This window comes from Nyctibius grandis, chromosome 16, assembly GCF_013368605.1.
Source record: "Nyctibius grandis isolate bNycGra1 chromosome 16, bNycGra1.pri, whole genome shotgun sequence".
Lineage (NCBI taxonomy): Eukaryota > Metazoa > Chordata > Aves > Nyctibiiformes > Nyctibiidae > Nyctibius > Nyctibius grandis.
In genome coordinates, this window is record NC_090673.1 from 2821057 (window position 1) to 2847089 (window position 26033).

Genomic DNA, 26033 nt, shown 5'->3' on the forward strand with positions numbered 1-26033 from the left:
CCACGCTGCTGCCGAGCTCCCCTACCCCGTGCCTGGGCGGGGGGGCGATGGCGAGGGCAGCGCGGTGCCCTGCCCGGTGTCCGGCCCCGCTCCCCCCGTCCCGCCGCAGGCGCCCGAGCGCAGGCGGGCGGGCGGCGCGGCCCCGGGGCGGGCGGGGAGGAGGCAGGGCCGCTGCCGGCGGCGGGGCTGACATCAGCCGGAGGAGGGGCCTGCCCGCGAGTTTCTTTGCTGGGCGCATCACTTCCCGCCGCTGCCATCCGCCGCTGCCCGGTGCCGGGCTGCAGCCGCGCCTGCCTCCGCCGCGGCGGGCGGCTCGGCGGGGCCGGCGCCCATGGCGTGCCTGCCCGGCGGGGACAGCCCGGGCTCCGCCGCCCGCCGGCTCTACTCCAGGTGAGCGGGGCCGCGGCGGGTGCTCGGGTGCGGGGGAGCTCGGCCCCGGCTAGCCCCGGAGCTGCGCCCGCCGCGGCGGGGAGCGCGCCCCGCCGAGCCCCGGGGCCAGCCGGGAGAGGGGCAGCGGGGCCGCGGGTGTTCCGGGGAGGGAGCGCTCGCCCATGGGAAGTGAGAAGCTGTTGCACGGCTGGGGACCCGACAAGAGTGAGAGAAGACGGAGGGGAAGGACGTGGTGTTTCCTCTGTGGGGCAGCTCTTGGTTCGCGTATGGGATGGTGGGTGCTGAGAGAGGAACTGTGGTTTCCCGTGGCACTAGCCCGGAGCGATCGGCTCCTTCTGGTAAGGAGGCTGGTGCTGAAACCTTGGCTGTGCTGGGCGTTTGCATGGGAGGCTCCTGGTTGCACTGCAGAGACTTTAAGTCTCAGCTTTGAAATTGAGCGCTACAGAAAATTCACACAAGGGGAAAAAAAATAGCTTCGGGCTGTCTGGCGTTCATGAAAATATTGTCTCTTGCCCATTCTTTTCATTTAGATCAAAAATAAAAAAGTCTAAACTGGAGTAAATTTGAGGCCTTATGGTATTGCTTGGGGTGTTAATGTTTATGGTGTTCATCCTTGTGTTTTATTTCTCCTCTAGCAGTCAGGAGTGGGGGTAATGCAGTATCTGGACTAGAGGGCAAAAAAAAGAATGCTTGAAGTATGTGCTATGTAGTAGCTTTTTATCAATTCTCTTTGAATGCTTTGCAATAATTAGCACGGCAGCTAGTGGGTTGTCTCGTTTGATGAGTATTGGTTCATTAGGACAGCAGGTGTTCCTTGTTTTTGTGGTGGTGTATAGCAACTCCTGGGAAAATGAGAGGAGAATGCAAAGTTAAAACCATTGGTCTACCTGCCCTGGCGGGGCCAGAGCTCCAGAGAAACACACTGGCTTTTAATTGAACTGGATTTTATTCTTTCTTTCTCTTTTACGTTTCTTGAAAACTTCTTGGGTAACAGACTTTGGTCACTTTTGTCAAGGAAATCCTTGTGTGGGGCTGTGTACCACTAATGTGTGCCCGTCCGGCACAGTAAACACTGCTACTAGCTGGTTAGTGAAGAGAGAACGGAAGAGAAATGGGCAGCACCTCTCCTGTGGCTTCGTCTGGCCGGCTCTGGCAGGGTGCGTAGTGTTAAAATTTCCAGGATTGCTCTGCTGGCCTTGACAGTACGCGTCGATGGAGCCTCTCTGTCAGTACTGTACTACGAACTGGAGTTGTAACTTAGAGTTTCTCCCTTAACTTCACTTGTATTGCAGTGTAGAAACTTCTAGCTTGAAGTAAATGACTCTCAGCTCCATCCAGGAGGCGTATCTGGGCTGACAGGTGGAACTTTGGGTGACTGTTCGGGTGGTAAAGCCATAATGACTGGTATCAGAGTCTTTCTCAGTGTGTTTTTTTGCCTGGGAGCAGTAAATCGGGTGTAAGAACTGCAGAAGGTGCCTGTACAGGCAGGGAGTGCCAGACCCCTTATGTGGGGGCTGAGGGAGGTAAATCCCTTCTAGGAAGAGGCATGGTGGAAGGAAGTGTGTCACAAAGAAATGAAAGTGTTTGTTCATTTTACTACATCCCTTGGTATTTCCCTAAATTCAGCCCATCCTAAACAAAGGCATCTGCTCTGTTGTGCTCGCAGCAGACAATCTGTGTGCTGACTGGGCCAAACTCTTCTGTTTACAGAGACCAAAGTCGGGAGGATCTCTGCTACAGCACTAAAACACTGGGTGTGTTTTTGGAAAAGAGGTCCTGTGCAGCTCTTCATGTCCGCTCTTGCTAACCTTTCTGATGCCATCTATGTCATTGCTGTTGCTACAGCAGAACTGCCAGTCTCAAGGGAGACTTGTTGGAAGTCCAGGGCTTTGGAAGCAGTTGAGCAGTCGTGACTCTCTACAGGGCTGGCACGTCTGCGATGGCCAGCTCCTGGTATTGCATGTAGGATCTCTGGTGGGGCTTGTTGGAAACATCAAGCTCTGTGATCATGCTTCACAAACTTGAGTTGAGCAAGTATTACGTGAGCCTGACCTAATGCTTTGGCTTCCGTGGGGTTTTGATCTGGTACTAATTTAAGTGCATCCAGTTCAGCTGTGTGTAACCTCTGAGGACTTTTGTTGGACAGAATCCAGGCTGTGGGGGCTGTGAAATACCTGCTCACAGCAGGTGCAGGTACAGTCTCACTTACCTTTTTGTCCTGGCTGGCTGACCTTGAACACCTAGGAAGCATGAAGCCCATCAAATGATTCCCCTGGACCGTGGTTCCTGAGAGTGTGTGTGTCAAGCTTGTGCTGGGGACAAGTCCACCAGTGCCCAGAGAGCTCCACTGGATTTGGCCCGTTGCTTTTAAAAGGTCACTCTGGAGATTTCTGAGGCTGGAAGTGAGGCATGGGCATGTTCTGGGGAAACCATTGCTGTGCTGCATTGACATCACGGAGACATTATTGATCTCACACAGAAAGAACATTAGATAATGCTGCAATCAGACCAGAAATGTATAAATCTGACATGAAAACTCAGATAAAGGCCTGTCTTGTTCCTCCCTCCTGGGCCTCCCTTTCCCTTCCCCTGCTCTGTGTTCCCTTGCAGTGCTGTGTATTTTCAATAGAGCTCTTGGCTTTTGTGATGTTTACTAACTTCTCTTGATTGTGTCATAAACAGTCTCCATCTCGCTCATTAATGTCACTACAGTGGGTGCCTGACCTGAATGCGCATCGGACAATTAGAGCGTGCTCTGAGCACCACGGATCTTTCTAGATGAGGCAACTTTCTCCTGTTCTGATGGAAAAACTGAGATGGAAGCATTGTTGGCCTTCTGACACGGAAGGCAGTGAGAGAGGGCATAACTCAGCATGGCGGTTAAGGCAGAATAAACCCGTGTTTGCAAAGCAAATTGGGAAGAAAGTCCCCCATTGGGGTGGACCTCTGTCTGCAATGGTTCCTCGTCATTTTGCACGTATCCAAGGGAACACAACACCATGAAATATTCTGGTAGTTTTCCAGCTGCACTAGTACTTGTAAACTTTCAAAACTTTCTAAGTCTGGACTTTATATAATGCTAAAAGCAGTGTTGCCTTTTGTTTGTTCAAAAGGAAAAGAAGTTACATATTGCTTTCCTTTAAGATACAATTAAATACCACCCCTTAGAAAGCAGGTAAATATTTTGTATCTGCCTCAGAAGTGAAAATTAGCACCACCCCAGCAGTGCTGGTTTTGGTGTTTGTTAGGAATTTTGCCGAACACTGGAGCGAATAAGCCTTCTGGTGACAGGCACTGGCTCTGTGTTAACTTGGGCTGGGTGTGAGGAGCAGTGTGGTGCTCAGAGGATTTGTAGCAAGGCACAAAGCTCTTTGTCGTGAGGGTTGTTGGCTCGCAGGAGGATGGCAGAGGAAGAGTGCGATTAGCTTGTTCTGTGAGACTGGGAAGGGGCTCAGGTGAAGGGATCCCTTTGAACCTGCTAAGATACCTCTGAACTACGGGAGTAGCAGCTATTGCCGACCCTGGAAATAGCTGAGGTGGTGGCAGAGTTCAGGAGAGGGAGCACGCCTCACCCAAAGGGTTTTCCTGCTGGAAACAGCAGTTGTGAGTGCTGTGGCTGAAGGTGGTCTGTCCTGGATGGGCAGACGAGTGAAGTGGGGGCTAGTTGGCATCACAGTGAAATTGTGGTGTTCAGCACTACCAGAAAGCTGGGAATGACCCTTTTTTGTCTCTTTACTCCATAGATCAAACATGAAATTGCTTGGTTATTACATTCGAGAATGCTGTTTTAGAGGTTTCTAAAAGATCACCATTTTTCTTTTGTAGGCCTATGCGGTCAGCCTCCATCAGGCAGAAAGATGTGAAAAAGGGGACAAATGTTTCTGAAATAGCTGTGCTGCATAATAGGGGGCCTGAGCAAAAAAATTATATGATAGCTTAGCACGCAGTATTGGTTTTGTTGACATCTGTTTTGGGACGTTTTGAACAACTCGCTCATAGTTTCAGCATTTGTGAGTAATGTGGTCATCCCAAAGTGGAGCCAAGCAGAACGCTTAGTCTCCACCGCAGCAGGGAGCAGGGACCACTGCTGCTCAGGCCTTGGCCTGGGAATCAATGCCTGGCTTTGTTGCAGGTTTCTCCAGGACCTTGTTGGTTCTTCTGTGTTTCACCTTGGGTGTGGGGAGAGAAGCTATTTCCTTTCTGCCTTTGGGCTCTTATGTTAAATGGGCAGGGGATGTGCCTTGTACCTGTGCAGTGCCCAGCACAGTGTGATCTTCATCTTACTTCTGACCTCTAGGTGCTGCTGCAATCCAAACTACTGTTGGCTTCAGGGCGTTAATTTGACTTGTATGTGCGTGTGTAAATCAAGTTGAGATGATAACACTGTTTTTTCCCTTGTGCTGACTTGCGCTTCACTGACTCAAGTTATGCCAGACCTCCTGCTTGCTGTGCCTCGTGCTACTGGGGTGAGAGCTGTCCCTCTGCGTTCTTTATCCCGAAATACTTCGCATTGTGCGAGGCATTTGTGCCAAGCAGACTAGAAAGAGAACTTTGTACGTTGGCCACATGCTCATGGGTTATACGGTGTTTGCTACTGTGTCACTGAGTCAAATAAGCTTATGTGGCTCGTGCGTGTGTGGCCTGAGGGCACCCCTCGAAGCCAGTTCCCTGCGAGATGAATGTTGGCACTCTCTGTGGTCACCCCAGGGCCTGACTGAGCAGAGGGCTGGGTCTGGCAGTGAGGCAGCCTTTGACCCTTCTCGACTGGGATCTTGTCTGTGAGCTGTGCTACCCGGTGCTCCATGACTAGCTACGGAGGTGCCTTTTGCTAGCTGTTGCAGTAGTCATCGGGTGCATCCCTCCTGGGAAAGGATCTGAAAGAGCTCATGGTAACAAGGGAGAGGCTGTCTGGAGAGGGTTCCTAGAACCAGGAGATTGGTGGGGGCCTGGCTGGAGCAGTCATAAGGACAGATAAAGTCCTTGGGGTTTGTAGTGGTAACAAGGATCTCTTATCACTGGATCATGGTGACCAGGTGTTGCAATTTAGTTGCCTCCATGGGTGGTGGGTCCCATTCTGGCTCCAGGTCTTGTCAGAGCTTTGGCTGGTGTCTGCATCATGGCTTGCTTATGCCATGTGAAAATCTTGTGTGTATTTAATTTCTGTTTTTGTGGTGGTTGTAACTAATTAGGGATCTGCTGCCTTTTATTTTCAAAGATAGGGGAGCAGTGCCGATTACACCAAAGGATGAAATCTCTTTATGAAGGCTGAGAAATTGATTTGTTACAGAAGAGGGATTTTAAAATTCCTTTGTGGCCATTCCTCTCTTCAGCTGAATGCAGCTGAACCATGATTGCTCTGGTGATGAAAGTAGAGGCTAGGGAGGTGGTGGGCGACTAGAAATACCTGGGTGAAGGAGACAGGAGTGGGCTGCATAGCTCAGCTGGCATTCCCATCCTCCAGTTTGGTGAGGAGAGTGTCCAAGATGTTGGATTTGTTCCTGATACATTACATAAACCACAGGGTAAAGCCTTTCCTTGGTGTGTGCCTTGAGCATGAGCAAAATCACGGCCAGCAGCAGGAAGGCTTAAAATTGGTTATGTTGCTAAAAGGCTGGAGAATCAGTTTCTTTCCCCACTGATTGAAGCCTGGAGGCTTGGAGGGAAACATCTGCAGTACACTGTGCAGAGAGAAAGGGCTTTTTTATGGGCTGGGGCTAATAGAATGACTTTGTTTTTTAAACGAAACTCATTAGGATGGAAGATCCTGCCTGGATTCAAACCAGTAGAGTGTGTATGTTCCCATTAGAGGAAGATGTCTCCAGGCCTGAAGGCTGCCTGCCCTGAGGGGTGACATGCCTGCTCCTGATTCCCTGCACCAAGCTGGCCACTGTTCTTGAGGTGTTGCTGGTGCCTTCAGCTGGAGGTACGTTTGAAGCTTAAGCGAGGACAGAGGAAAGGCAGTGGGGAGATGGCAGTCCTGGGGCAGGGCAGACCTTCCCTTGCTGCTCTGCAGGACCACCCTGCTGCCACCTGCCCAGTCCTCCTCATCCTGCCCCGAAGTGGATCTGGGGTGACCCTGGCTTGTGTCCTGGGTCCCCTGCACAACCAGTGATTGCCTGTCTTGTCCTATGGCTTCCTGCATCTCAGCTCTTTTAAAGTGTCCCAAGGGCACAACCTTTTTCTTGCACCATGACCACGTGCAGTTTGTGCTCTCCCTAGAGCAAATACTGGTATGTCACAAGCCTCATCTCCCTGTACCCCCATGTTCCAGCCCTGCTTTCTACTCTGGGCTGCCTTGTCTCCTCTCCAACAGATCAGGCCTTCTGTCACTAGAGAATGTAAACTCTTTTTTTGTGTGTGCTGGTGTGGTTGGTTTTGTTGCTGTCTTGTATTTTTGCACTTCAGGTGATGTCCAAACTTGCGTTCAGCCTTGCTTGAAGAACAGGTTTGAATTCTTTCAGGTCTTATGCTGCAAGAAGACACCAGCAGCAAGTTTGTGAGGTGGAGGCATGCATCTTATTTAACTCTTGATGCTGTTCTGCTTTAAGAGCAATTTTATCTCCAAATTTCTGCTCAGGTATACCTAATTTCCCCCTCCCTCCCAGTCCTGCTCTGTGTATGGCTTTGATCAGCCAGCCCAGCTTTTAGAATTCAAAGCCACTTCCATGTTATAAAAAAACCCCATGCCAACAAAAGCCATGAAACAAAAATTCATCCTGTGCCTGGGCACGCAGGCTGCGTAGCCTGACCACAAAGTGAGGCTGTTGAATTCTGGGCCTATTTATATTGTCAGTGGGAAAGCTTTCCATTGACTGAGCTGCTCCCTCCCTAAAGATACTTCTAATTAAATGTTATTTGACAGATCTGACTTTCTAACTGGCTTAGATTTAACTGGTATAAATGGGATATTTTTTTTCCCCTCTGACAGCTGAAGAAAGTAAGAGTAGTCTTGTTGGAAGGCTACTTGCATTCAGAGTCACGACTATATGTTGTTTAGTGTAATAAGGTGATAGAGTGTAAAAAAAACCTACAACCAGAAAGGTAACAGTCCTGCCAGCGCTTGGTAAGGGGAAAGGGGCAGCAGCTGCCTCTGGCTTGGCTCTCTGAACAATGCCCAGCAATGTTATGCAACTGCCTAGGGAAGGAAGTGAAAATTTATCATTACAATGCAGTTTCAAGGGCAATATTAAATGAGCAATTTGCAGCACAACCCTGTACTTAACTTACTTAACTAACTTCTTCTGGGATAAAATGACAGGGCTGGTAAGGGTGATAGCCATGGCCTCTGCTCCCACCAGGAGCAGAGCAAATACAGGCTCTTTTTAGAACTGAATCTGAGCCATTGGGCTGAGAGCCCTTGGAGTGGGCAGCCAAACCCCAAACCAGTGTAATGGCCTGATCCTGCAAGTGTCTGACTGATCCCTGGCCCGTGGAAGCCTGGGAAAGAGGGAACAAGCACGTGCTGAAGCATCTCATTGACATCTGATTGCTGTTCCTTATTTCAGTGGAAGCAATAAAAAGACTCCTCTTCACGACCCTAGACATTGGATCAGCAACACAAACCCTGAATGAATTACTTGGAAGGCAGCACAACTATCTGATCACTATCTTTGGGGTAGAAATAAATAGCTTAAAAGTCTTCTGCTATTCCCAGTTTTCTTTCAGCAAGAGGATTTTGCCCAAGGATGACAGGCACTGGAACCACAGGCCTTTCCTTTCTGACTCTGAGATTAGAAATGATATATCTGAAGAAGCTTCATCTTCTGCTGTGAGTCAGTAGCTCTGTGCAGCTGCTAAACCTTGTCTCCCCTCATGCTTTTCTGTTACCCTTTGCATTTACACCCTCTGGAGCAGCCAGATGGCCTCTTCTCTGGGAGCTGGGGGCTAATGCATCTTTCCTCTGGATCCTGCAGGAGAAAGATTAAGAAAATGGATTTTAAATGGGGAAAACACCTATGTTATGCTAATAACATAACTCGGTGTAGAAGCCATTTCATGTTGAGCCCTGGCTCCACCTGAGAGCAGATGTTTTGTCTTGGAAGCTGCTTTTAAAAATGCATGGATAAAACTTGGTGCTGTCAGTTGATATAAGCAGTTTGCTCTCTGAGCTGCAGAAAGTAACGGCTGTGTGATGCTCCTGGGAAGCAGCTTTGAAGTGCACCGTGCGACAGGGCTCTCTTCCTGCCCTGGGCATCCAGCTCCATCTCCCTCCAGCGCTGTGGTGCCAGGGAGCAGACCGAGATGGCTCGTGCGAAAGCAAAGCATCGTCCCTCTGAGCCCCTTCCCTGGACGCTGTGCAGAGCTTGCTGGGGACAGGGTCTGCCTGCTGATCCGTGATGAGACCTGAGGCAAGTTAGGTGGTTTGCAGCCTTGTGGTGCTTGCCTGCCCCATCTAGCATGTGGAAGGATGACGTCTGCTATGGGCTTGCAGCAGACTCAGCACAGCGAGACCAGCTTTGCCACGGGGCTGGCAAGTTTTGTGGCAACCTTGATTGAAAAAACCCTGTGCATATTTACAGGTAGAACGGGGGGTTTGCTGTATCAAATGAATTTGCCAGGTCTTATGTTTCCACGATTTTGCAGACCCCTGGGCTACATTTGCTCTCTGGTGGGTATCCCAGAGGTGCCTTTTCTGAACGTTCGCCCCACACAGCACGCGGGGGCTTGGCTGGTGGTACCTCCCTGGGCACTCCGGTGTAAATCGCTGTGATTTTCTGTGCTCTGGCTTGGAGCAGCCTGAGTGCAAATTAGCTGTGGGGCAAGTTTCTCCTGTGATCTACGCTGCAGAGCTGAGGTGGTTCATTGTGCACTCCATCTGTGGAGTATCCGTTCGTGCCTGAGGAGAGCTGGAAAGTACCAATTAATATTCATCTCTCTGGGGCTATTTGTTAATTACTGTTATTCGTGGTTTGTATGACGGTTCAGCCTAGTGTCCCATGCTGCTGTGCCAGACTGAGTGGATCCTGGAAGGGTTATATCCATTCCAGGGTTTCAGAGCGCTTGGTAAACATCAGTATTTTATTGCAGCCTTTCTGGGAAATATTGTTCCTGTTTTCAAGGGTGAGAAATTGTATAGTCTTCAGGGTGAAAGAGAATATAGGTGGCAAAGCTGGGAGCTGAATGTCCTGACTCCCACTCCTTCCCTTCAGTGCTTCCTTACCCATGTCACAGTGAGGTTAATTGTGGATTGGAGACCTTGGCTTCGTCTTTTACTGGACTGTGCAGGGCAGCTGCAGCACTTGCATTGCACAATATTACAATGGTTCTGCTGTTCTGCTTAAGATGGGAGGGAGCAAAAGGTTGTTTAGAAGGAAGTTACCAGCTGGTGGATTAAATACCAGGCTCTGCCCGTGTACAAGGTGTGCCTGGCAAATGTGGTGGGAACACTGCAAACCGCAGGCCCCAGGAGAGGAAAAGGAGCGGCCTGGGTGGCCACGGGGTCTGGTGACCATGACGAGCCCAGCTCCAGCTATTGACTTGAAGAAAGCAGGAGAACAGCTCTGAGTTGCTAAGAGTGCTCAGGCACTTGTGACTCTACGTAGTTATCTGTCTCTCAGGCTTTGAGATGAGAGCAGTTAATTTAAAAAGGGAGAGAGGGACACGGAGAAAAATGTTCACTGTCAGAAAATCACCTGCAAGTGAAATCACATAAGAACTGGGTGGAGTTCCTGGGTGCCCTGCCTTGAGGGGTGGTTGTTGCTGGGGTATGGTGAAAGATGGAGAGAGAAAAACACACATCTCTATTCTTACAGTTGGGCAGCAAGCTTTTGGGACGGGCAGTGGCTGCCAGTGCTTTGAGGAGGGCCCTGTCATTACTGTACTCCAGCTATGCTCTTGTAAAGTGATCATATCACAGCTGACACTGCATCAGAAAACAGCCCCTTTTTTAGCAACTGTCTGCAGAGATTTGTATTGAGAAAATGGCATAGGGGATTGTATCTTGCTGCACAACGCAGGCCATCACATCTGCCTTGTTTACTGGCCAAGCTTTCTGCAGCATGAAGGCAGGATTATAAACCACCAGTGACTGAACAAATGGAAATATCTGGCATCGTAAGCAATGTGTGTTTCTCTTTCCGTTCTGACAAATAAGCCCTTCTGATTCCAGCGAGGAGTAGCTTGCTTGGGAAACCCATGGGCCAACATCTCATGGTGAGTGAACAGGGACTTAGATACAGAAATGCTGATGAATGTCCTGGAATTGTGAGACTCCACATGTGCCTCGAGGCATTTCCTGGCCTCCGAGTTCAGCCGAGCGTCTGAGCTCCTGCACGGGTCTAAATAATAAAACATATGAGTTCACTGTGACGCACCCAGAATTTCAAGGCTGCAGCCCTTGGCCAGCTCTTGTATCGATTGCTTCCATCAGGGCTGTAATCCAGGAAACTGCAAGCATGAACTAGCTGCTTGTTTGAAGTCTGTGGTTTGGTGCTTTCCTGGGTAAAGCCACTGGAGCAAGGGAGGCTGGCGTGTTATCTGCATTCATCCCTTCACGTGCAACAGCAAAAATGTGCCAGCAGATACCACAGGCTCTGCGAGGAGATCGTGTTTCACAGAGATTTGACAATGTATTCAGGTGTCGAAGGAGTTAAAAATGAAATGGTTGAAAACACCCACTTTTTCCTTTGCTGTTCTGGAAGAAAATGAAAATGTACGTTTCCTTCAATAAAGCCGTGCTTTGGCATCAGTGTTTTTGGCAGAAAGTTGTCATCAGTCATGCCATTGAGTGAGCATTTTGCAGAGTTGTGTGAGAGATCAGCAGCGGAAAAGAAAGGCTGTGAAAGCTGCGTGGGTGTCTGAGACACTGGCCTCAATCGGAGGTGTCCTGCCGTGCCGTATGCCCGCAGGAAGGGGTGCCAGGGCTGCGTGCTGGGGCTTCGTCCTGCTGTGTGGCTGATGAGTGTGTCGGCTCACCAGTGAGCAGGCGTCCTCCCTTACGTGGTCTGTGATCTCTGTGGCTGGACGGGTCCTGGCCCCAGCATCCAGGACTCTCCCTGTCCCTGTTTTAAAGCCAAAAATGCAGTGACACAAGGGGTGAACAGAGAAAACTGTTGTGTGACCTGCCCTTGGCTCCCCTGCACTGGATGAAATGACATTCTGCTGTGGTGGAAATCCCTCTGTTTCTGAAGGACCCTGGGTGAGGGGCTGATCAGCGTGATTTCAGGGAGTCCTTCCAGGTTTGCTGAAGCTGGGTCAGACTCCAGCTGTGCTCGGTGAAGCTCCAAGCCCATGTGCAGAGGGCAGAGCTCCCCTGGTCAGGGCCAGGGTGGCTGTGCTAACAGCAGCCTGAGGAAGGGAAGGAGGGAGATGCTGCACAGACCTGGCTCCAAATGAGCACGGAGTGATTTGTCACGGCTGACAGCTCTCTCCCAGAACTGGTTGCCTGAGGCTAACATGGCACACAGACAGGAGATGTGAAAATATATATACACACATAGAGGAGAGAAAAGTAACAGCTCAAAACATGTGACTGGGATTAAAATTTAAAAATTAAAATTCCCAATTAAAGCCATGTGTGTTGGAGGATGTAACTGCTCCTGAAAGGCTCGTAGAGGCTGTTTTTACAGCTCAAATGCAGCCACTCCATGATGCCCTGGATTAAAACAGGCAGGCTTCTCCAGCAGGTGAAATCCGTGTGGAAGCAGTGCTGTTCCTGCATGTCAGGCGCTTCCACAGCCCGCCACCGTTATGGGTTAAGGTAAGGACCTGTCTTGTCCCCTGTCTCGTCCTCCCTGTCGCTGCTGCCTGCGCTCCTCAAGCGTTTCTCCGTGCAGCCTGCTGTTGTGCCATGTCTTTCTCTCACTGCTAGATGATGATGTCTCTGCAGGAACAGAGATATTTTTTTTCTGAAGACATGCATTATTCAGTAGTCAGGATAAATGAACTCCCTTGATTTGGGCATGTGTGTAACCCTGATGCTGTATCCTCCCTTCTTTCACCAGCGTAAGGGAGGGGGGGAGCAGTGAATTCTTTCAGTGCTACAGAGCAGCCTGTGTTCTGTATGAAGCTATTGCGATACCTCTGAGGTTGCAGCAAGGAGCTAACCTAAACCTAAAATAGGTCTGTGGAGAGATCTCCCGTATCCATTTCTGCTCATTCTGTCTTCTTAACTGCACATTAGGAGGATGGGGGTAAAAAAAAAAAAAGGAATCTGAAGTTAAAGCCATGAAGTGAAGGCAGAACATCCTGGTAAGCTGAGGATCTGCTCCTGCTCTCAGGTGGACCAAGAGCCTCACCTGGTGTCCTAGGGATAGGAGAGCGTCTGCTGTGGGTAACAGCAGCTGTTGTGTCAGATTGGAGAGAGCAGCGCCGTGGTTTGGAGGGAGTCTAGGATATTTTGCTGGAGTTGGATGTGCTGCAGGCCTTTACCCTGCTCTGTGAGGAAAACAGAGGAGGCTTTTTGGCATAGAAAATCTTAAAAGTCTGACATTTCATCCTTTTATTCCCCTTACCAAAGACTCAATTCCAAGAAACATATAAAAAAACATAATTTTGTTATTTTTTTCATAGTAAGTTTTGCAATTTGCTTAAAAAGCAAATCATTGTATGGACTAACTCATGATTTTGTGATAGCAGTGAGAAGATTATTAGGGAGAGTATTAGCGTTCTTGCTGTATCCAGGGAGACTTTCCAAGAAACAAAATGTTTACACAAATTCCTCCTATGGAAGAACAGGACGAGAGTTTCACAAATGCAAAGATGTGCCGTGCTTTGATCTGTGTGGCACACTCATATAGTGCTATATGCTCGCCTGCTCTTTACATGTGATAGAATTCCACGAGTACAACAGTGTAGGAGCAAAACCCAACATGGGGCTGTGTCGGGGAGGAGCGGGGACTTGCCTCCACGCGCTTGATTTGTACAGACATGCAGTGCAGCGGTGCCAAGTGTTTCCAGGTTAGATGTTATCCGTGGAGCTATAGTGGGACAGAAGTGCTAAAAATTTGGGAAAATGTGGAGGACTAAGCCATGTGATCCTCTGGAAGGAGTGAAACCAGGCTGCAAGATGCTGGAGCTCCAGGGTTCCCCGCAGAGGCAGCAGACACCCGCCACAGACTGTGCACACAGTGCTAGACGGCGGGTCTGTTCCTCGGATTAGCAAAGCGGAGTGTAATTCTCACCTTGCGTGCGAGCTGGGTTGCAGTGAGGTGATGGCCTGGCTGCCTGGGAATCCTGCCACACTGATTTATAGGCTTGCAGATTAATCTGATGGCACACATAGATTTTTCCATAATGTCATGAAGAACCCAAAAGCACTTCTGCTGTTCTGCTGAGTCTGGGTTTGCACAGAGGAGCTGCAGAAACTGTGTCTAGAGATGCTGGCAGAGGACCCCTGGCTGGTATCTGAGCTCTTGGGGAGCCTGTTTCCTGGTTTTTTTTTAGACAAATGTGGAATATTATTGTTGGCAAATCCAGGGGGGTGCCTTGTGGCTGTGCAACAGCCAGGGAGAAGAGCAGTGTCCTGCACCTGAGCCCTCGCACTGTTTGCCAGGGCAGCCTTTTAAATGCCCAAGTGTGTCTGGGCTGACTTCTGAAGTTTAGCACCCCTGAAATTTTTCAGGGAGAGCACGACAATGCTTTTACAGCCCTTGGAGCACGAGACAGCTGCACAAAAACAATGTAGAATTGGTGCAATCTGCTCTGCTACAGCTTTGCCAACGGAAATCTGTCCTCGTGTCTGGCATCGCTTCCAGCCTGGACGCAAGCTCTGCGACCTCGGAGAACCACCATGTCTTTCTTCCTTTGTGGCTTTCTCTGGTTTGGGCACAGAGGACTGTAATCACCAAGGGAGGAACTATCCTGGGCTATGGCTGGTGTGCTCTGGCTTTGTGTTGCCCTCTTTACTGGCTTTACCAAGTGGAAGTTTGAAAAAGAAGTTGCTGCTTGTTTGGATTTGCTGGACTTGATCACTTGATTCCTGCTAATTGCTTTTCAACGAGTTCTGCAGAAAGTAAAGGAGGGCCAGGGCCGTGCTGTTTGGGTCACTAAGATCACATCCGAATCCCTTTCAAGGGTGAGTGTTGGTGCAGAGCATCCCGAGCAGGCTCTTGGTGAGCTGCAATCGCTCAGCTTCTCCCTGGCTCAAAGCCTGGATGGCCCTGGAGCATGAGATCTGGGGTGTGTGTTTTCGTATAGATCCCAAAGGCCTCTTGGCTTTAAATACTTGGCCTGGGGCTGAAGGGAAGCAGATGAGACAGGAAGGGAAGGGAACCAAATTGGCTGTTGGTTGCTGAGGAGTCAGTGGAAAAAGTGTGGTGTGAACTTTGTCATCGTTGCCTTTTACCCTGCATGGTGATGACAGTCCGTTTGCCGTGCCCCGAGTGTGGGTCGGTGGTTTGTGTGGGTAGGAGAGAGGCAGGGTGGAGGGAGCACGTGCAGCCTCTCTGACTGCTGGCGCTGGGCAGATGCAGGGGAGGTTTGGGACGAGGCTGTGCGTGTGGATGGGCCATGGGCAAGGGGCTGGGTGCTGGAACAGGCAGAGGTGGCTTCCTTCGTCTGGCCAGGGTTCAGCAGAATATTGTCCTTAGTGTTGCTGGGACTTGGCAGCATCTTTTCGATATGCAGTTGTTGTCCTGCTGCAAGTCCGTGCTCCAAGGCAGGAGCAATTGGCAGGTTGAGAGAGGAAGGAGAAGGGGGGGCTGCAGTTGGAGGGGTTTCCAGGCAGCTTGAACTGAGAAAAGACTTGGGCCCGTGGCCTCTGTGTTTCTGGGAAGACAAGACTTGCTTTCACTTGGCTTCAGAGAAGTAATCTGGGCGTGCAGGAAAGGAAGTCTCATAAGGCCCCTTGGGCTGTGCGATTGCACGGCACAACTGGAACAATTGTGCTGGGTGGCATTTGTGGAGCTGAGCGGGACCCTGCTGGCACCTGGAGGGGGTGGCAGGATCCTGGGGCAGGAACTGGGGGGGACTGTGGTGCCTTGCAGTCAGAGCTGTCTCATAGCTTGAGTCCTGGGCTGCACGCTCTCTCCGTCTAACCTGAGCTGGCACCGCTGTGTTGCAGCTCCACTCTGGGCCGTGAGGACTCGTCCCTGGCTCTGATGAAGAGGGCAGGAGGGGCCAGGCAGTCCCTGCTCGTTCTGGGAGAGCAGTGGGCTGGGGTGGGAGCTGGCTGCTGAGCCCCCGCTGGCTGTCTGTGGGGGGCAGTGGTAGAGATGTCCGAGTCTGCACATCTCTCGTCTCATTTACAGTGCTTCCAAGTGGAAAGATAATCTCTCAAACCACAATCCAACCATTTTCAGTAACAAGTGTGGTGTGAATGAACCCCTGTATTCTGGTGGGTAACAGAAGTTGAATAGCATAAATAAAACGGGTAATAAATAAATGGGCTACTTTCATTGTATAGCTGTTGGTAAGCTGGTTGTTTTTCTAATGTATATCATAATTGTAACCCAATGTATTTTGTAGCAGGAGCAGTGTGCCGATTTAAATCACAGCATATATTTTAGTGAGAGGATGTGTTGACCTAATTGCCAAAGTAATGTTATAATGAAAAGCCGTTCCGACTGCGTGTCCTCTCTTGCCCTCTGGTTTCGGGAAATGACTGAAGGAAATAGCACTTCTGGGGAAATCATCCCAAGAGTGGTGTTTCATTGCAGTGTGCTGGATTAATTTCACTGAAGGCATTAGCATTGTACAAGAAAGCAAAATGCTCTTGGAAAACTCTATAAGCTTCCCTCATTGTGCTGGAATCACTGAGCTAATGTCAGGTATCCTCAGTGACAAAGTCTGAATGCCTGAAAATTCATCCTGATGCAGGGACTGGCTTGCTTGCTACTCTGCAGGGCAGGTTTCAGATGTTGGAGCTGTTACCTTTGACTGTGGTCTGCAGTTATGGGGCTGAGACAACCTGCTGGCAGCACAGATTGAGCGTCCTCCTTTGGGCCTCCTGGAAAGGAAGGCCCATCATCAGACAGGAGCATCGTTAGCCCACTAGCATTGGGCAAGCTAGTGCTGCTGGGCCTCTGCGCTGCTTTTCCTTGAGCTCAAATGGCAGGTGGAGGTTGGGTTTATACCCTGCTGCTGAGCCATACGAAGAGATGATGATCCAGGATCTACAGATGGTTTCATTCTCGCTCTTCTTGAAAGTGAGTTCTCCTGCGCAGTCCCTCTTCTGAGGCATCTTGATCAGTTCATATGTTTCGTGTTTTTTTTTTTTTATCTGGGAGTCAAAACATGTTTTTATTAATTAGTTTTCAAAGTGGTATCTCCTTAATCATCATTTCCTTAAACCCTGGAAGTTATTTGCATATTATAATTTAAGTGCTTTGAAACTGGGCATCAAATGATCCTGTTAACCAGGATGAGATGAAATTCACATTTGCACCTTAATCCCATCTGAGCTTTCTCAAATGCTGCAAGTTCATTACATCCCATTATGATCCTTTGATATTTGAGTAATTTTGGAGCACAAAGGCTTAAATTTTAGCTCATTGCCTTTTAGAGGTTTCACTCCTCAGGTGACACAGAAAAATTTCATTGTGTTCTCTGTTCTTGCTGTGGGTTAAGGTGTATTTGTGGGAAAGGTTTGGTATATGGATTCAAGATAATTATTACCAGTGTATAATTTATTGAGAGCCCAATCCTTCCAAGTATAGAGTGGGTTTCTAGCGGTCATGAGTATCTTAAGCTCCTGGAGTTGGGGCATCTCCTTGGGCAGGGTTAGATCTTCAGTGATTGTTTGACATCACGTTGAGCTGGTGGCACGAGCTGTGTGAGCACCCTTGCCTGGGTGGAAAATGCTGCACCTCATCCCCAAGGGAGCAGCTCTGGTTTGAGTGGTTCACGTGGTGCTCACAAGGGAGGACCTGGCAGAGGCACTGAGAGCCAGGGCTCTTGGGTTCCTTTTCATTCTCTACAGCTGACTCACTGTGGGCAAATTATGTCTTGCTGTATCTTAGCTTCCTTTTGGCAGAATGGGGTGATAGCTGCCCTTGCACCTTTGCAAAATATTTTGCCTTCTTTAGTTTAAAAAGTTTGTACGTGTACCAGTTGAGCATCCTAAGTTGCTTCACAAAATGCTACTAAACCAACAAATAACTCCCCTCTGCCTTCAGCTCTTGCAGCTCCCGTGGATCAAAGCTACAGAGGTAGTTGTTCTGCGTGGCCCGTAGTCAAACGGCGAGTTGTGCACAGCCACAGGGGAGTTGTGTAAGCAGGGGAGTGCTGGATGACTTTTGCTTTCAAGCAGGCAATGGGGAGTTTGAATTTTTTTCTGACAATGATGCAGCTTGTTGGAACCATTATGAATTGAAATGGGGTCTTATTCAGCTCTGCTAATAAGAGGGTAAATGCAACTAAATACAGCTGTCTTCCTCACTGTCATTTGGTATTTATTAGCAAATATGCAGTGGAATTGAATCCCTTGTAAGTACTCTGCAGCTAATGGTAGACAGCAATTAACTGAAATGACTACTGTTGAGTACTGATGCTACCATCAGTGAGTGGAAGAGAAAATCTGGAGCCAGTGCACAGACCCAGGGGCTTCCAGAACTCCCTGTAGTTTTCCCCTCTGGATTTTCTGTTTCACACCCTTATCAAAAGACTGCAGTGAAAACCACTCCATCTTGGTAGTCCCTGGAGCTCCAGCTTGAACAAACACTTCTCAAGCAGCAGTAAGAGTGTGTGTGTATATTATTTTATTATTTTTAGTTCAGGGGTCACTGAAAGGACTCACTGCAATACTACTACCAGTGAAAGTGTGTGGAGTGGAAACCTTTTCCCCTCCAGATGCGCTGGTGGCACAGAGCTGCCTCTGCAGCACCTCATGTGCCTCAGGAGACCTGAAGGAAACTGGCCTAGATGCTTGGAATGAATTCAGAAGCTGGGAAGGACTGGGTGCAGCATTTATCGTTTCATCTTTGGCCTTTCCTTTCCAAACAAAACAAAGAGTTTTGTTTTCTTCCCCTCGCTAATAAGGTGACATGTAGGTCAAAGTGCCCCAGAGGTTCTGCCCTCCCTTGACTGGAGGGAAACCAGCTTCCGTGTGCTGGTTTCAAACTACCAAAAGTAGTTTGAGTCAGGCTGATGTCACGTATATCTTGATTTGTTTGTCACCCTTCTCTGCCAGCCTGTGTTTGATATGGTGCCTTGTGGGGAAACTGCTTGTCAGGAGGGGATTAGCGCTTGGGTTGTGACGTGGGTGGGAAGCACAGGGCCGTGCTGCAAGGAGAGCTGTTGGCATTGCTGGCTGCGTTGCACAAGAACTGGTCTTGGGATTGAGCTAATTGAGTATTTTCATTAGTGCCCTCCCTGCAAAGCAGAGCAGGTTGCTAATGGGCGTGTTGATGATACGGCGGTACGAGCAGTGCAGGGGAGTATGAGCTTTGAATAGGAGGAGCTGAACGATTGATGGGTCTGGTGTCATGGCAATGTGATGGTATTTAATGGTATGAAGTTGCAAGCACATATACTTAGGACCTAGTAATAAGATTTTATTCTCAGAAATAGGAGCTCATCATTTGGGAGCAAGTGGGAGAGATGGGCAGCTGTGTATGTGCTAGTGACACGATGGAAAGCCTTGCGTGATGAGCAGCGAGGACCCTGCCTGGGGCAGAGACTGAAACTGCCCAAAACCCATTGTGAGAGTGCCCCGGGCAGAGGAGAGCAGTCTAGTCCGGCTTGCAGTGTCAGCCCAAGGCTAAACAGGTATAAATTCACCGTGAATAGACTCGGGCTGTGCGTCAGGAGGATCTGGGGTAGCTTTCCTCGCGTAGGAAAGCCCATGAGAACAGTCAGACCCTCCGTCAAGCACAGCATGGGCTTTGGTGCAGAAGCGTGAGCTGGTTCGTGGGGGACGTGAGCTCCCTCGTCGCAGTGCAGGGGAACCCTCCGGCGGAGTTGGGCAGCTCCAGCCTGGCTCTGCTGTCTGGTGGTTCAGTCATCGGCTGCTTTTCATGTACAGGAGCTGTGCGAAGGCTGGGAGAGGAAATTACTAAAGGGGAGTAATTCCCAGCTTGATTACTTTAAGGATGTGCTCCCAGTTAACGATTTAAATGCATATTTAGTTAAGCCAGTGAATATACATTTACACTGAGCACCTGATAAACTTGATCTCTTTTTGACTGAGAAAAAATGTTTAATTGCCCCTGTCATCAGTGCTCGGAAATTAGATTTATTTTTGTATAAAATTCAGATTGCAAGTGAGATGCTAAAATCTGTTGCTTCATTAATTCATATCAATAGATATACTAAGGGGGTTTTTTACTACTCTTGGTGTCTTCGGTGGGTTTTTTTCTGCCTTACCTCCTGTCTAAAAGCTTGGATTTTATTCCTGACTTTGGAACTACAGCAGCTCTGATTGTTAATGAGTTTTGCAATTACCGCCACTAATATGAATCAAATACCTATAAATATATATTTTTTTTTTTTAAAGGCAGTTTCACCTTGCAGGGAGGGAGCGGTTCTCTTGCCCTGGGAGATTTATAATATTTAAGGCAGCAGACAACTGTCTCCTAGCTCTGTCTTGTGACATGATTATTTTCTACGGAGCTTGATGGATTTGTTGCCTGCAGGGTAAGTGCTGTGAGCAAGACAGCCCAAACAAGACAGCCCTGAGTGTGTGAAGGGGAGGGCTGGAGTAAGGCAAGTTTAATTGCTGGGCACTGTATGGTCTCCTCTTTTTCCGCCTGCCTGGATCGACACGGGGCTGAGGTGCAGACCTGAGAGGTGGGATGTCACTGTGTCCTGCTCTGGCCTCTGTGGCCGTACGTCCTGGGCAGCAGGCGCTGCAGCAGCCCTGAGCTTCAGGTCAGGCACAGCCCATGGTCCTGCAGAACAGCTCTCGCCTAAAGGCAGTCTGCGCTGTTGTTTTCCAGCCTAGCAGGGCGAGGACAAGTGTGATGTTGTCCATGCAGTGTTACTTTCTTGGCATATTTGGCAAGTGAGGTGCAAGGATTTGGGGGAGAGTGGGGTGTTGGGAGGTCTGACTGCAGCTCCAAGCTTCTGAACACACGTTATGAGTAGTGTTTCCCCTCTGTGGACCTATATCATCACCCAAGTCCCAATTATAGCGCTGTTTTGACAGCAGTCACAGTGGTCATTGTTAATGGCACTGACAGCACCTTGTGCTGTTTGCTTTGTTTCTTTCTTGGCAGTGCTCTCAGCATCCCCAGCGCTCCCGGGACCCTCGCTGCCTTCGCCGTGTTGCCGTGGTGCTTGAAAAGATTCGATGCGTGAGAGTCCTTGCGTTTTGCTTGTGCACCCTCTGTAAAGGAACATTTTTGCTCTTAAGGCAGCCAAAAGGCAATCTGCGATACAGATCATCATTAGCTGCTATCTGACAGTGATGAATGACCCTGGGAAATCTTGTTGGTAAAGGCAATATCTGCTCTTCCTGTTCTTCTCAGCTCTTTCTGCCTTCAGAGCGGTTATCCTTTAACGAAGAAGTTAAGGGGTAAGGGAGGGTGGCCCTGCCCTGTGCTGTATTGAGAAGAGACTTCCTCATCCCTGTCACTGCACGGTGGAAGGTCACCCTTTTCTGCCTCATACGAGTGTCAGAAGCAACATCCATCCCCGGGTTTGACGCTTGCAGCTGTCGCCTTGATGGGGCCGAGTGCTCTGCCAGCGTTCTGCCACTCACTCGTTCCTCTGGCAGAACGCTCTGCAGATTGCCGAACTCGTTTGTGGCCAAACATTGGGTTTATATTTGGCCTCTTACTGCTTTCAAAAAACTTGTTCTTTTTGTTGTCGTTTCTTAAGGACATATCTTGCCGTTTTTGAAGTACCTTTTGCAAAAGGATCTCAAAGTGCTCTGGGAGCAGCCTTTGTTGCTGTTTTACAGACGTGTACATAACCCAAGGTGCAGAGGAGCTGTAGGACTTGCTTAGTGCTCCACTTGGGAACTGATGCTGGGACTCTTTGCTGTACGCACCAGCGCTGGTCTGATTTCTAGATTACAACTGGGGTCTTCAAAACTTTATTCTTGCCTGGCCAGACTTGTCATGGTCTGTCATTTCCATGCATTCAGAAGAAAACACTTTGCTGTATGTGGCGTAGTCTTGGTTTGATCTGGGAAGGGTGTCAGACCTTCCTCGCTGCATGTGGGGGACCTGGAGCCTGGGATGTGACTCCTGCCAACACTTGGAAATCCTGCCTGTCTGGAGGAACATGCAAATCTGTATGAGTGGTTTGCACTGATTTAGGGCAAGGCTTACGAACAGGGGCTGCTCCAAGTGAGCATCCCCCTCTCCCTGTGTCTTTGTTCAAACCCACAGGCAGGGACGTACCCTGCTGTTAGCTGAAAGGTTGAGTGGTTGGGGAATTGCGTTAACAAGCTCTAGTATCTTAGCTGTGGAAGTAAGAAAAGCAGCTCATGTTCTGCAGTCTCTCTCTTCTGAACCACACCATATGGCCAAGCCCAGCACCTTCAGCTTGTCAGCAGTAATTTGCTGGCTCAGGAGGGACTGAATCTTCTTTTCTGGTATTAAGACATGAATAGTAGGTGCTTGCTGAGGTGGTACAGGCCCAGACGTGTTGCCTGTGTGTCAGCAGAGGAGAAACTTAATACCTGGAGGGTGGGGGTAGAGGGCTGTGTCTTCTCAGATGGGGATGTTTTGGAGCCTATGTAAAAGGGCAGGAGTGTGCTCTGGGGAATCTGCCTTCTCCTGCTGTTCCCCAGTCTGAGAACCGCTCAGGTCATTTCTGGAATTTGCAAAGCTTCCTGGGGGCAGACAGATGAGGCTTCTTTGGAGTCTGTTGAACCAATGTGTGCTTCTCCCCAAGGATGACCCTCTTTTGGAGGAACCCTGAGCTCCTAACCTGACAAGGAGAGGTTCATAGCAGCAGAAGTCCTTCTTTTGGAGCAAAGAGGCACCAACAGGAATAGCTGATGCGACCACAGAGGTGAAGTGCTTTGGGAAGAGACCAATTCAGAAAGGAGGGAGCTGCTTGCCTTCAACTCTGACGATCTCATGGACTCTTCTAGGGCCCATTCTCTTTTTTGAGCAGTGCTGAAAATACGTGAATAAACCAAGATACTCTCTTGTTTCTGGACTTCATCTGTGAACTCACCTGTCTGGTACCTGAAACCAACAGTGGACAAAGGATATTATATTTCTTAGAGGAAAGTGGACATTATTGTCTCTGGGAATAAAAGCAATGCTCCTTTCCCCTTCCCTTTCAAGGGCAGCATATGGAGAGAAAAAGAGGTGTCCCAGATAAACAAAGTTCAAGATTCCAGCAACTTACTGGTAACGTTGCCCAAGCAGATAGAGTGAAAACTGGAGAGCAGTGCCTGTTGTACGGACACGAAGATGCCGTCAGCATCTTCAAAACCCCAGATCCTACCTGTGAACTTACCAGAGAGACCTGTCTGCAAAATAGTTCCAAGTAGACCTCAGCCCCGCTGCTTCCTTCTGCCAGTGAGCTTGGAGCTCTGGGTTTATGTTCAGAAAATGCGTAACCTGCAGAAGAAGAGGTAGGGGAGGGCTCAGGCATGTGCTTTGGGAGGAACCGGGGCTGTAACTTCGGTCTGTCTTTATTCCCTGTTTTCCCTTTCCTTTGCCTGTCTGACAAGATGGTTCTGGTTCAGCAGATTTCTACCTTCTGCCTAAATCACCATTCTGGTCTTGTGGGCAGTTGAGCTATGGCCTTTGGAAGCTGTTGTATGTGTAGTGTTTTAGTGTGCTTGAGTGTGTTCGTTGACCTTTAGTTGGTTCCTCTGGCCTTGGCGTGTTGTTTCTGTGTGCTTTTAAGCCTGTGGTGACTGAACTGCGTGCAAAGTTGCTTCCCGGAACTAGCTCTGGCTGCGAGGCCCTGAGGATGTGGGAAGGGCAGGTGGGTTTTAGAAGTGGGTTGTGTTTCTATTAATAATTGCTATCCTTGGCACTTGTCCCTTTCCATGGCAGCAAAGACTTGGCAGAGTGCGACGCAGAGGAAAAGCCTCCTCTCCCTTCCCCTTGTTTGCTTAGGTCCCAAACTGAGCAGTGATGTTAATTAGATAAGTCAGATACTCTGCAAAGCAGCCTGCTCAAGGACGAACAGACTTTAATTAAAGGCTGTGTGCAGTGGAGGGTCATGTCGCTGCGTTGTGCCTGAATAGTTACTATGGGAACACCAGGGATGCACCCAGAGAGGGCGAGTGTGTGCAAGTGTGTGTGAGTGTATCAGAATGCAGGCTCCGAGGCACCAATTTCGCTTCTGGTTATGTTTCTGCTGGCAAATATGGCCTGAACGAGGTGCCACCCTTGGAGTGTGTAGTTGGGTTGTGTTGCTGTAGGGTTTTCAGTGTTGTGGGGATGGGAACCCTCACTTCAAGCTATTCAAATCACACTAGTTTGATCTGAGCTAGGCTGCAGTGGCAGGAATTACAGGAATTAGTCTCCAGCTCAGTTTTTAGACTGTTTACAGTTGGTGAATTCAGTTTCTTAAAGAGAACCTGGATACTGGGAAGAGATTTGTTTGAAATTTGAACCAAAATTATTTTGAAATTTGCTCTGTCTCTGGAATCCAACATTAATTCCTGTGATAGTGGCTCGTTCCTGCATTTCAAGTCCTCTCAAGATTCATCTCTGCTAAACTGCCTGAATTTAATCTTGCTGATTTGAGTAGAAGGTGTTCCTTGTCTGTCTTCAGTCCCAAGCCTTCTTTCAGCTGTTTGGGGTGTGTTGGCAGAGACTCATCGATACCTGATGATGACACCAGATAACTGCTCTAGTGATCTACAAACCATGAACGTGCCTTGGGACTGATGGAAGTTTGGTATGATCCCCACATGGGTCCCTCTAATTCAACATGCTGTAGCAGAAGCTCATTCTTACTAATTTTCTAGCAAGAGGATCAGTAGAGAGAAGTTAAATGTTTTTAGTGTTAACAGGCTTGATATTTTTATTTCTCCTATCGAACAGAAATTGAGGCAGGGACTGATGCTGCACTGGCACCGCGAGCAGCCTTCTTGCACAAGTAAAATAGCCACGCAAATGTGGGCTTTGCAGTGAGCTTGAAATCAAATATTTCTGTGGGAGTTTGAGGTGGGAGCTCAAACGAGCTGCTTCACATCCCCTTCTCCCTCTTGTTACTCTGGTTTTGGGGACAAATGAACAGTGAGACAGGAGAGGTTGCGAATGTATTTGGAGGGACAGTCTGAAACCGTCTCTTCTGCCATATTTTTTTTTGTTTGGACAGTCCTTGTGGGTTGTCCTGCTTTGGAGGATGCTGTTGGGCTGCCAAGCGTTGGGTGTTTGGAGTCATACGGAGCCAACTCAGCAGGAGATTGCCAGGCAAATAGGGTTCCATTTTAGACAGTTTATGCATTGCTTGTAGAGGAACTGGCTTTGTTTCCTGGCAGCTGAGAAAATGCCATTCTGCCTGTTTGGAGGATTGGTATTTCATACGAGCATCTCCCCGCACCCCTTTGTGGCAGGGGGAGGTGAGTGCTGGGTGCAGGCTTGGGCAGAAGATGCTGGAGCGCAGACCTGGAGCCAGAGGAACTCTTCCCTAAAGTCAGTCTGTGCGGGATGCACGGTGGCAGGTTGTGTCCTTGGGGAGAAAAGCCAGAGCAGCGCAGAGTGCTCTGTCTCGGCCAGCACACCTCAGCCTTGGTCTGTGGAGACCCCGCTTGCAGGGGCTGGGCCTTGGCTCCTTGCAAGGGTGGCTTCAGGGGGAGCATCTTCTAGGGCTCAGCAGGAAACTGCTACGGGAGACTTCAGCTGGGCTGATGCTGTTGCAGTGATGATGAGCAAGTTGTTCTCTCGGGCTGGGTACCACACTCAGACCCTGCAAGTGCTTTTTGCCTGAGAGCAGAATAGAAACTGCCTTTGGACATGTGTTATCTTTTGTCTGACCCTTGCTTTTCTGACCCTGGAGAAGTGAGCTATGTTTTTTCTGAGCAGATGTCCACCTTTGACCTAGATAGTTCTGACTTTTAAAAATACATTGAGCAGAAATGAAAAAGCCAAAAAGAAAAATGTCTGAACAGAGGAGCAGGAACAGGCTGTGTCCATCCGCCTCGTAAAGGGGCTGACTTTGCAGCAGGCAAGACGTTTCCAAATGTAAGCTTTCAAATGTGTGCTCTGTCCCTTCTGGGAACTTTGGAGACACGTGGTCTAACAGGGACAGCTGTAACTCGGGACTTGGTGGAGCACTCAAAGGAGCACGTTCCCTTTCTCTTGAAGCAGCATTGCTGGTCTTGCTCCTCTCGCAGAGTGCTCGCGCTGACAGCACGGCCTGTGCCGTTGCCAAAGGTGTCGAGAAATGCAAGGGAGGCAGGCTGGCCTGGAGGCTAACGTGCGGAGCGCCTGTGGAAAAAGTGACAGCAGGGGAGTTAATGGAAAGCAGACACTGAGCACTGGAAGCTGCTCAGCCAAGAAATTCTGCACAGTCCAGGGTTTTCTCTGGTATCCAATAAAAATGCGTTACAGTTTGGCTACCCTCTCTGTTACCCTGGGGAAAGCGGCGCAGGCGTGAATAGCCTGGGTGCGTGGTGTCTGTGCTGTGCACCACCTGGAAGAAAACCAGATGCCGTGTTACTCTGGTGATGTGAGTGTGTGTCTGAGAGCCAGGAGCCCCAAGTTTCTTGTCCGGATTCCTACCAGGAACCCAGGGGCTGCCTGTGGCCACCTGCAGATGCAGGCTGTAAATACGGATGCTCCTGTGTCTCATGCCTACAAGGTTGGCTTCTCAGAGGGGCTGAGTGCCTGCCATGTCCA

The 26033-nt window shown here is 49.3% G+C and overlaps 1 protein-coding gene across 1 annotated transcript in view; it reads left to right on the top strand.

Annotated features, from left to right (window-relative positions):
• Window positions 1-310: 310 nt before the first annotated feature.
• GPSM1 (G protein signaling modulator 1) overlaps window positions 311-26033 on the top strand; it is a 75412-nt gene continuing 49689 nt past the window's right edge. Inside the window, exon 1 of the mRNA XM_068413797.1 lies at window positions 311-390. Coding sequence (XP_068269898.1) covers window positions 332-390 — 59 coding nt within the window. The 5' untranslated portion in view covers window positions 311-331. The remainder of the gene's footprint in view (window positions 391-26033) is intronic.